The sequence below is a fragment of the Elaeis guineensis genome, chromosome 1, assembly GCF_000442705.2.
Source record: "Elaeis guineensis isolate ETL-2024a chromosome 1, EG11, whole genome shotgun sequence".
Taxonomy (NCBI): domain Eukaryota; kingdom Viridiplantae; phylum Streptophyta; class Magnoliopsida; order Arecales; family Arecaceae; genus Elaeis; species Elaeis guineensis.
Window position 1 is genome coordinate 40,043,653 of NC_025993.2, and position 12,461 is coordinate 40,056,113.

Consider the following 12,461-nt stretch of genomic DNA (forward strand, 5'->3'; position numbering starts at 1 on the left):
ATCATCAATTAAAACTTTGGCATGAAAATTGACCATAATGCTACTCATTGAATGTCCAAGTAGTTCCACAAAGTAGCTGAGCTGACTGGCTATAAAAGTGTGGAATTGGCTCAGGCTCACTGCAAATTGTTAAATTGTTCGTTTTAAACCAAAAAAAAAAAAGGTCAAAACCAAGAAGACTTGTTCAAATAATTTGGGGTAAACTTTATGTAATCTTTATTAGCCTTAGTTTTTTTAAGGGCATTCTAGTAACTGGTCAGCATGAATTTTTGAACATGCATCCTGATAGGTTGCATGAGATTGTAATTTTTCTTTCTTTACACTTTATCGACAACCAACAAGAAAATGATTTATCTCATGATAATCAGAAATAAAATGCAATTATAACACCAGTTATTGTTCATCTTGAAAATTTGAAATGTTAAGACATGGAGTATAAAATATCTATGCATTGATGTCCAGGTTCCTTTTTTAACCATGTTCTAGTAACCAAATTTCAACTCATAAATTTCAATGTGAACTAATATAAATCGGGGGGAACATGCAATTTTAGGCAAAAACTTTGAAAGCATCCTCAATATTTTACAAAACCTGTATTTTTCTGAGGTTTGCCCAAAACTGACTCTATATCACCCTGATATAAACTGAGACTTTTGGCCACAGCAAAACCACAATACATACCATCAACAGCAGCACTGACAATCCCACCAGCATAACCTGCACCTTCTCCAATCGGATATAGCCCTTTCAACGATGTGCTCTCGTATGTGTCTGCATGACGTAATATCTGCACAGGGGAACTTGTCCTCGTCTGAAAGCATGGGGAGTCTAGCATCAGAGAACTTTTGAAATGCTCCAACGTTTACATTTTGCAGAAGGTATGAAGAAAGTTTAGTTAATTTCCTCCTAGAGATTGTCCACATGGCTCTGCTCGAAAAATTCTTAATGCTAAGGAAGCAAATTCTTGATGCAAGAAAAATGCAAAATTATGAAGATCTCCTCTTTCATGTATAAAAAAGAAATGATGAAAAATGAAAACTTCATGCACCAATTATAAAAATTGAAGCATAACTCAATCAGCCATAATTTGAGCCCACTTGCCCTCCAACTCTGCATGTGCAGAACTCAACTGCTGGACCAGTTGACTCATCGAGTCATCAATTTGGCCAACTTGACTCAGAAGACTCCCATAAGATAAGCATTGGATACATCGCCCTTTCGTATTTTACAACTTTATATAACTCTACACAACAATTTATGATTTGAAACTCAAGCTACAAGAACACAATTAAGGATTCAAGTTGACTCAACATGGCCATAAGACAGGTTTTGGGTTTTGCGCATTGCAGCCTAACAGGATTATTTCCTCATGAGCTCAGTCAACTTGACCCAGAAATGTCAGATGAGTCAAGCATGGGATATGATATCCTTTTTCACTATTTTCCATGCATGTATAAGTTCAAATTAGTTTATGAATAAGAAATTTTCTATCATTATATAGAATTTTATAAGTTTACATATTAATTTATGAGCTGAAATTTTAAGACTGGGAATGCAGTTAAGTATTCTAGTTGTCCCATCAGTCAAGATGAGTTCAAGTTTTGGGTCTTGCAATACATTTCTTTATACAAAGTGGTACACCCCAAACTTTCACATTAAACTGTCTGAGCAAACTTCCCCGCCAAGAGTCAGGATACAACTAATAGAGCTCCAGAAGCAATGTAGTTAATTCCCAATATTGAGCAAAGGATATAGAAAAATTAAATCTGAGAACTGAAAGATTAACAATATTACCTCTACACCATGAAGGAGGGCATCCTGGGAGATAAAGCCTGGAAGCTGCAGATATCAGCAAATTCTAAGCATCAGAAAATGTAAATGTTGCAGAGAGCACAACTCCACCTCTTCAATAATCAAATGAGAGAAGCAAAGGAAAAACCTCTTTATCGATGTTTAGTATTGCATGCTGTAAAGCTTGTGTAATGTAAGAGGGGAAGATCTCATGGAGGTTTGAGGCTTGAACTCCCAAGCGGTAGCTTGACGGTGGTAGAGATGTAACTAAGATAAGAATAAAAGTTAGTTTCAGATTAGAAAGATGCAATACAGAGTACAAATGATTATTACCTGACAATTTGTTCTCCAGAAAATCAGTAACAGCTTGTACTGGGACAACAAAATTTCCACCCCCCATTATAGCTGCTCTTCTTTCAAATTCTCGCTAATTATCAAAATTTCAACAAAATTAATAAAGTTTATCAAAGAACAATAGCAGGCTATCTTTTTACTTAAATGATCAAACATAAAGAAATAGTGGCATCTTTCATTTAAAACTCTAAACTCGAACCAACTTCCAGCAAGCTGGCATAATAATGATGTCTAGATTTGACATGGAACAGGAATTGTGTCATGACTTGCTTCCATTTCAATTTGATGAGACAAATTTACGAATTACAATATATGTTTTAAATTTTCACTTACTAAAACATGCTGGACCTGTTTGGATGACCATGCAGTTTGCATATGGAATAAATCCTATAAATGGACAACGGGAGAAGGGGTTAGTGGTGGGGAGAGAAGGAATTCTTCTGATTGAGGATACCCCAACACAAGCAAATAAAAAGATAGTGGAATGCTGGACATCACCTTTTGCACAGAATTTGGCATCCTATTCTATGCAATAGTGCAAAGGGGCTCCCCTGATATTGCCACTTTCCCCTATTGCTAACCATCATTTCTACTGCAACCATGTCTAGGGTTTACCCAATAGACAGTAAATGCAACCATCCAAGGAGGCCCTTAGTTACACAATTAGCCATGTTGACAGAATGCACATATGATCAACCATAACCATATCCAACAAATGGTATCACAGTTATCTTGTTTGAGTAATAAATTATTAATTGCCTCTTGAGAAATATTATAATCCAACATTTCTAGGCAGCATGCTCACATGCATTTCTGATCAATAACAATGTCCGCTTAACAATGCTTGAATCTGTGGATCTTTAAACAAGCAATATGCATATTATTAATTCTTTGAGAAAGTGTGAGGATGCCCACCTACAGTTTATTTAGATAGCATGCATTTTTACACTACATCCTCAATGACGCACAAAAATGAACTCATTTATTGCAAGAATCCAATGTCCCATAATGCTTGAATCATTTTTAAAAGTGCTTTGTTGAACATGACTCTCCAGTCTTCATGAAATTTCTGATGATACATGTCATTCAGAACATTTTCAGCTGTAGCACTTGGCACTTCAGATATATGTGAAGGATGAATATTTGAAACTAATGCATTATAGTCACAACTACCTGGAATTCAACACCAGCAAGAGGTCCATAAGATTGAAAGGAATCAAAATCATTTGAAGAGACAGTGACGACAAGTGCCGCATTTGCCCATCTAGATGCACGGCGGGAAAATGACATGCCATTGATACAGAGTTCTGATGGGTTTGTGCTAGTTAAAACAACCTGCCAGCATGCACTTCAACAAGGCTATCTTACCAATTACCAAAAATAGATGAGTACCTCCACTGTGAAAGTAACACAAAACATACCTGCCCACCAGGACACATGCAAAAGGAATAACAGCTACGAATTAGATCATCTGAAGCAGAACTGGCCCCATCATTCCCTTCACTGATATACTTCACCACCTTATAATCAGCCACAGGTACTCTTCCACGTCCCTCATGAACTTCAGTAGCCAATGTAGAGTACTGGTAATTTACATTATATCACCAATTTAGCATGCCCATAGTCACAGTAAACTACAAGAATGTAAAAGTTCATAAGAACTCAGATGTAGGAGATGAAACCTCAACACAAGCTCATCTATAAGAGGCATGCAAAGTTGCTCCAAGCTTGATTCCAGATAATATGGTGCTTGGTTAATAGGTTAAGTCAATTCTGAACATACATGTACCTCGATTGCTCATGGTTTGTAATAGGTAGGTTTTACAAGGCACAAGATCAAAGCACTTCCAAGATAATATAGTGCTTGATTAATCAGCTAAGTCAATTCTGAACAAAAATGTACTTATATTGCTCATGGTTCATAAAAGGTAGCTTTTACAATGCACAGGATCAAAGCATTTCTAAGCACAACATATAGATAGGCTCAACTAGGATCCTAACACAAAAACATGAAACAAATATGTCATGAACCTTTTTTGAAGATGACAAATTTAAGTGGATTAACAAAAGCAACCAGGATAAGAGTTACAAATACCATCGAGCATCCTGGTCTGTCCATGTCATTGCATCCACTAATCTCCTATACTCCCCAGCTAAACTCCCAAAGCTCCAAACAGACACCATCTTATGGAGGACACCTTTCTCTTTAAAGGCCCTCATTTTAATTCATACCTTTTATGTCATGTCACCAAATTGCGTTTATTGTAACATGCTGCTATTAGGAGACAACCTCAAGCTAGTCACCATTTGCAGATATCCACCATAATCAGCTTAAATCATTGCATAGTGCTCATCAAAGACATGCCAGCTTGATAGAGAGCAGAAAACATTTATTCTCAGTCTGTTGTCCCAACTCAAACAACCAAGTCATGAAACTTCTCAGTATAGTCATCAAGTAATACGGCTTATCAAACATGGTGGTAGAGTTGCATGTGAAGGGACTGAATAGAATCAACAGGATTGAATCAGAGGCCAGAAGTACTAGTCTTCTCCAACCACATCAAATTTGAGCTGAATCCATGACCTTGACCCAAAGAAAATTGAACCTGATGCCCCTCAATAAATTGATGCCAATCAAAAAATGCTTAAGGCATGAAATCCAATCTTAAAAAACCAAGATCTGCAATCTTGGCATTGGGTACTATACCGATATGGTTACCAGTTCTCACAATACATTCATATGGTACAATATGCACTCCATAGCAATGCAGCTCCCAACCCACTTTTTCTCACTTTTTATCCTGGTACCACCTGAAACTAAGCAGTACAAATTGGTATGGTATGGTACACACCCTGCTTTCGGGCCATACCAAGCAATACGAGGCAGTTCTGCTCAGTTACGGACTGCTTCAACTCATATATCAAACCAAACTTTGGTATCATTCTAATATCTAACCGGTACAGTATGGTACAATCAATACCAGTCGATATGGCAGACCTTGTCAAAAACTCTAGATTTCAATTTCCCCAGGGAACGTCAAGCTTTTCTCCAATAGTAACATCTAAGCATCTAGGGTTCAAAGGATTGATGTGTTCAAAAGCATTATTAGGTCGTCAAGCTTTTCTCCAATAGTAACATCTAAGCATCTAGGTTTCAAAGGATTGATGTGTTCAAAAGCATTATTAGGTCTTCTAAAAATAGGAGTTTCAAGAACCAAGGCAGGCAACAACTAGGAGGAGAATTTGAAAGATGAAATCTTGACACGTTATGGGGCCTTTAAGATGAATTCTTAACTTCAGTTGTCTCTTCAACTAGTGCCTTACTATTAAGTTGATCTGAGTGTTATGTTGAATGAACAACTTTTAAGCATGATGGCTTATCAGTTAAAATTCTAGTTTTTAAAAGCTAAGATAGCATGTCCTAGAGTTAAGGTTTTGGGGCAAAAGAAAATTCTAAAAATTAAAATTGTATGTTCATATATATATAGAGCCATTAAGTTCATGGAAAACACATCATATTGATAATGATAAGTGAACTGCATAAATTATACAATAATGATTCATTTGATTTGCTTTAGTTTACAAAATAGTTTTCCTCTCATTTTTTCTACCATCAGTTAATATTTAAGAGAACATGGTACAAATGGACTCAACTTCTCTCTCTTGAAGTAAAACACTTACCTAAATATAGAATTAGTTTAAAAAATTACTGTTTTAAAGAATCAATGAATAGAGTGCCTATCCAAGGATAAGTGCCCCCTAGGCGACCAGACACTAGTCTAGGTGCAACATAGGCTCCAGGACAACTACCTTGCTTTGAGATGTCAAAAGCACCCAACACCTAAATGGTTGGACTGCCCAAGTGCCTAGATGACACTGCCTACCATCTAGGCACCTAACCATCAACCTGTGACAACCTTAAGTTTCTTGAGAAGACCTTGAAAGTTTATTGCTTGCTCCTGGAACTAATTTACTTGCTCTTTGAATCATTCATCCAGCTGTCCTATTCAAGCCAAGTGTTCTTCATGCTAATAAAGTAACTCCTTACAATGTTTAGAAGTTCGCCATCAAGTTTCCCGAGATGGCCTTGAAAATTTATTGCTTGCTCCATGAACCAACTTGTTCTCTAAATCCTTCATCTAGCTGTCCTATTCAAGTCAAGCGTTCTTCATGCTAATAAAGCAACTCCTTATAATGTTTAGAACAAGATTTGCCATCTCGGTACTAGACCCTATACTGATAGCATCCCATTACAATGTCAGTACATGATACGATACGAGACAGCAAGGCATACCAAGTGTCAGTATGGTAGAAGACTGCATACCAGTTCGGTAATGGTATGATACAGTACCGACCAGTTTGGCAAACATTGGTTTAGAAGTTCATCATGTTTGTGTTGTTGAGAATGACAATTTTAGAAAGGACATGTCTTCTTGAAGAGAAGAATAAGAGGGACAAATGATAGGACCAAAGTTCTGATATGAACTAATGTCAGAAGCTTATTTCAAGCACAAGAGGAAGAAGAGACCAAGATAGAGAAGAAAGTTGGAAAAAACAGATATCAAGTGAAATCCATCATTACATTAAAAAAATACAAACTCAAAAATAGCCATTTTCACGGATGTCTATCTATACCACATGATTTTATGAAGACAATATATGATCATAAAGTTCTAAAGGACAACAAATAACTGCCCTTTTAGACTCTTAAGGAATACTAGCATGAATCACAATTAATAAACCTAGAAACTATAAATATCACATTGCATATTTACGAAAAAACATATTTAAAGTTTAAGCACTAGTTATTAACTATCTAATAAATACAATGATTGACTTTGACTAAGAAAAAAATATGAACTACACCAAAATGGGCTGATCCAAAATGGTTGTGAAATCACTCCTATTCAATTTCATGCCTTTTTTAATTGCTTTGACCAAGGTTTGCCATCTTAGTACCAAACCCCTTAGTACCATTTTGATACAGTGTCAACATGGGTCAGTTTGGCACCCCCTTATAAAGCATCAATATGGTATGGTATGCCCTATATGGGGTCATATGCATCGATACTGCAAACCTTGGTTCAATAGTTTGGCTTTCAAGTTTCAACACTTGTTTGCCCTAAAAGAATTTTTGATGCACCCTCACTTCGATCATCATGTTCATTGGCTATTATAGAAGCAAAGCTATTCTCTTTTCTAATATATCCATTGATAAAAGAATTTTGATTTTCACTCACTGATGAAAGATCTGCACTAGATATTTGGAAGTGGAGTTACTCTTTTTCTAATATTTGTCAGTAACCAATAACAAAGAACACCAAGAACTATCTTTTATCCACTTCACCAGAAATATTTCTTCCCCAGAAGAACTAGGGTTTGCTGATCTACTACTCAAATTGAAGCATAGATTGATCCACTTGTTTCTTGCCTTCAACACCCATGAATTCTAGAAGAAACTGCATGTTTCCCAACATAGCCATGAGCTTATCCATCCTATTACATCACCAAAAAGCATGACTTCTAAATCCCTTTAGCAACTAACAATTATATAATCTTGACTCTAATCAGAGCAAATCTATTAGAGACGAGCTGGTGATCTATTATAAGAGTAGGGAGCACCCCTCTATAGAAATTTAAAGCATTATTACTAAAAATAGGGAAAAAATGGAAAAAAAGAATTGCTAGCATAGGTTGATTGCTGGGCAGAGTGAGAGGGAATAACAACAAAAACTGTCATGAGCTCATTCTCACTAATGGCAAGGCTGTGATATCTGCATACACAACCTCCCACCTTTCTCTTTGTTCTATCTGGAAAAATGAAAATAAAGAAAGACTAACTAAATCATCGTGTAGAGGCTATTCAGAAGATTTTAAACTAGCATGTACTACTTCCTTTTTGGAGTCAGGATTATGACCGGAGACATGGTTTCAGATTTTGCAGTTCATAGACTACCAGAGTGTAAAATACAGAAGCGAAGTATCATTAATATCAACCTCAAACTCCATATATATGCGATGTAGAGACTGACTTGTTCCAAAGCAAATCAACAAAGCAAATTACCTGTATGCCATTTATTAGTTGTTGTGGATGCTCAATTCGTAAGCCAACCTGTTAAGACATGCCATATACAATAAACATACAGAACAATATATGCAAATGGTGCAATTAAGAATTTCCTAGTTGTTACAAGCAACAAAAGACAAACTACTGAAAAATAATAAAGGCACTCTGAACTAGCAAACTAAATCCCCAGCATCAGTCCAGATGCAAGCAGAATGCGCGAAGCATCCACAACCCATCCAAAAAATAATCACTGCTACAAGAGATAATCCAATATTTAGGAAAATCTGAACCCAAAAACCATGACCTAATCTCTATAACATATTTACAACGAGTCTCCAGGAAAAAGGAGAAAGATGACAAGAATCTTAAAATTAAAAAAAAAAAAAATCCAATATAATATTCTCTTCAGAGAACATCATCTTCATTTATTATTACCAGTCAATTCCAGGTATTATATTGAAAAAATTTCATTCTTGAGCCCATTCTTCAGATTGACATGTTATACAATAGGATAAGCAGATAGCGGTATTAGTGATGGACTCGATCAAACCATTGGATTGGATGAAAAAAATGTTAACTTACTGCAAAATCTTTAGGGAGCAAATCTACATTGTGTTCAAGCAACATGGGGTATACATCTCGAGCTGAGTGACCAACTGCTAGAACAACCGCATCATATGATAACTTCTTGTCATCATAACCAGGTCCATGTCTTGCATCACAAACTTTGACTCCCAAAACGTGCTTGTTTTCTACGATGAGATCATTCAGTCTAGTCCCAAACTTTATATCAACCTGCATAAATAAATAAAGATGAATGGAAGAGTCCAGTACACACCATGCTGACAGAATCTCAAAAATGATATAAAATTCTTTAATCGGTCAAACTGCAGATAATTCCACTCACACCCAACCCCTTCAAATGCTGGCGGAAGTTGCGCAGCAGCGGAACCAGTCTATCTGTTCCCAGGTGAGGCTTCCCATCCACCAAAATGTTTGATGGGGCACCAAACTGAACTAAAGTTTTCATAACCTGCAATAACAAACCAACTTCACTCAATTGCTTGTACCATATTGCCTCTAAAATATAATTTTATAGGGGTAAAATGCTTAACAAGAGATCAGAGCTGATTAGGGTTCCCATCCAACTGCCCCTTGCGCCCCCTTCCTCCCCACCCCCAACCCACAACAAAAAAAAGAAAAAAAAATTCTTTCTTCTTTCCTACTTTGCCAAGTCAATGATGTACCTCATGCATGGTCGGATGCCCATTTTGTGCAGAGGTATAAAAATATAAAATTATTAGCTTAATATAAAGATCTCAGAATAGGAAAATATTCCCTTTCTTTTGATTTTAAGACACATATTCAGTAATGATGGAACTTGTATAGAAAGAACATTAAACAAATGCCAATAGAAAGTGGTCTTAGTTCTTAACAGTGTTACTTGGTATAGTCCAAGTATCAGTTTTTACTTGTAACCCCAGAACTACATTTACGTAATCTAGTAATAATAGTTCAGCAGAACAGCATTTCAATTTTCAACCATTTCATAATTTCTAGGATCAACCATATGCAAATTTCACATGCCTTTGGTAATATCTTGAACAAAACAACATGGTTACCCCTATCGTGTTAGAAATTTTACTGGCACTAAAACCAAACACATTCAAGCCAGTATCAGTATAGTATAATAGCTCACAATGTATTAAGAAACATAATTGCATCGAGGAAATATATGCAGTAGCATATGCCAGATTTCATATGATATATAAAGATCAGTACCCAAATTTCCCCCCTCTAATAGCAATGACATGCTTCAGCCTTCCCCAAAGGGAAAGGCCCATGGAGCCACATCAACTTCAACAAGAACTTGGACTATCATTATGATTGTTGTACTAAAGATCCTAATCTGAATTGACATCAATTGCATTTACTCCTTGAGACCTTTTTTTTTTTTTTTTTTTTTTTTGATATGTGCTACAGCTCTTCATCTCATCAGGATGTGAACAATGGAGGCTTAAATGACCATGCTACCTTCCACTTGTGGGCAGTCGAAATTAGCAGCATATATAGGTTTCCTGGTAACAGACATAGAAGGGCAGACAAATATAGACCCTAGAAAGCCAGTCACACTTAAAAGTCCATCATCTTCAAAATTACTAGGAGATCATCCAATTTCATAAACCATTCAAGTCCAACATTAAATTCATCACAAGAGTGGGAGCCAATCACCAAAATGTCATATAAAAGGTCCACCTGATCAAGCAAAAACTTCCTTGAACATGTGGATTTTGTCTGATATCAGATAAAGGCCAAACCAAAGACTATCATATCTGCTGTTCTGATGTAGTGGTTCAGATGTACTTCAACAAAAACAAAAACAAAATAAAAGACAAAATTTTAAAAAGAAGTACCATGCCTGATATAATCGATTGCATTACTTTAGCTAGTTGCTAAATGCAGCATAAATGAAACTCGATCAGAATAAAATGATATTGAATCACCAAGGAGAAATTTATAGATGTTCCATGAAAGAAAGAACAAACTTAATAGCACCATAATCAACTTGCCAAATGTAGGATAATGAAACTATTAGATGTATGTCCTAGAAGCCAATATGACTGACACATTATAATAAAGCTAGCACACAATTTTGTACTTAATACATTGATTTGATCAATAAAAAGGCAAGTTTATTTTTCATTCAAGTATGATATATCCTTGAATCGTCTATGGAATTAACATTTCGATACATATTCTCAATGTGTTGAGAATTAGAGACATATATATAATTCCTAAATGTTTCCGATCATAGTATCATCATGAGGACAATGATCGCTTCCTTCGGGGTAGATGAGTCTCTGGTCTACAGTGTAGAGACACTGAGCGACGAGTGTGGGTAGTTGTTAGAAAACAACTAATACGAAGCGTGACCATACGAGAGATCACTTAGATTTCTATTCGATCGTCAGTGATTGTCTCGATGGTGTAGTTGTGTGAATGGTCCTTTGACCTGCGATAGTATGACTGCTCGCAGTGAGGCTGCTGGAGTTTGACTGACACATAAACATGATCTCAATGAGCCCTTGTAGTGGATGTTGGCGACAGTTGATCCACTGTAGGAGTAGAATGTGCATCAAGATGGAATCTATCGACCTTGATAGAGAGGAGGCTAAGTCCGAGAGTCTGTGCCCACAGCAGTGTGATTGATGAAAAAGAGTTTTCATAAAAATCACAATTGAACTTGAGCTGATCAAATCTATCATATAACTAATGATGAGGTTTGACGATTTATCCATGACCTGCCATCTAGTCGGGACTCACGATAAAGGGACTGAATCACACGTGAATTACACCTTGAAGTTCTTTTTCGATTCTACTAGGTTGCTACTACATACTGCTAGGTGTCACTGGTGAATAGTGAGAGTATATTAGGATTGCTCAAGATCGACAATCCTTGATGAGTTAGAGTGAAATTGTTCCGACCCATTGAAAAGAGTTTTAATGATACTATGACAAAGATCATTGTATATCTTACTACCAGATAGAATTGAACCTATGGAGTCACACAACAAAGGGATTAGACCTGAAATAAGCAATTGGGCTTATAAAGTCTCAATTGAGTTTAGAAAAATCCTATTGGGTTCAGGATAACCTTGCTAGCACATGGTTGGACCTAAGTTTCTCTTTATGTTTGAATTTCTTATTTGATAAGATTAATTTAAATTTAATTATCTGCTAATAACCTAAATGAATTAGATTCATTGGGCTCCAATTGTTGGGTGCCTAGGGTTTTGGATCAAATGAATTAAAGGATCAAGCCTTTAATTAATTTTCTTGATAGTTTTGATTGGACGCCACTTGATTTGATTAAGTTGGACGTGCCCATTCAGTAGAGGGCGTGTGGAACCAGCATGGGGCATCCCATGAGTGCCATGTGGCGTGTGTATTTGTGGGTGCAAAGGCTCCAATGGTTGGCGCCTAAAGGATCTCCTAAAGGGAGTCAAATAACAAAAAAATAAGGATTCCTAATGCAAGTAGGAGTTGTATTAAGTGGTTGTTTGGTTTTAAATAAGATTCAAACCTTATGCCTATTTAAAGGGACCTTTCCTAAGGCTTCTAAGCATTGAAATCCAGCAGCCCCACGCCTCCATAGAAGAGCCCACGCCCCCTCTCTCTTCTCCCTTGAAGATCCAACGCCCAAACTTGGGCATCCTCCATCTTCCACGCCTAAAGGTGTTTAGGCGTC

The 12,461-nt window shown here is 36.6% G+C and overlaps 1 protein-coding gene across 1 annotated transcript in view; it reads right to left on the bottom strand.

Annotated features, from left to right (window-relative positions):
* Positions 1 to 429: 429 nt before the first annotated feature.
* Positions 430 to 12,461, bottom strand: part of LOC105034784 (uncharacterized) — a 77,207-nt gene continuing 65,175 nt past the window's right edge. Inside the window, exons 5-13 of the mRNA XM_010910062.4 lie at positions 9,120 to 9,245; positions 8,795 to 9,007; positions 8,210 to 8,257; positions 3,567 to 3,728; positions 3,319 to 3,480; positions 2,125 to 2,218; positions 1,940 to 2,058; positions 1,795 to 1,839; positions 430 to 811 (exon numbers count right to left, since the gene is read on the bottom strand). Coding sequence (XP_010908364.1) covers positions 575 to 811; positions 1,795 to 1,839; positions 1,940 to 2,058; positions 2,125 to 2,218; positions 3,319 to 3,480; positions 3,567 to 3,728; positions 8,210 to 8,257; positions 8,795 to 9,007; positions 9,120 to 9,245 — 1,206 coding nt within the window. The 3' untranslated portion in view covers positions 430 to 574. The remainder of the gene's footprint in view (positions 812 to 1,794; positions 1,840 to 1,939; positions 2,059 to 2,124; positions 2,219 to 3,318; positions 3,481 to 3,566; positions 3,729 to 8,209; positions 8,258 to 8,794; positions 9,008 to 9,119; positions 9,246 to 12,461) is intronic.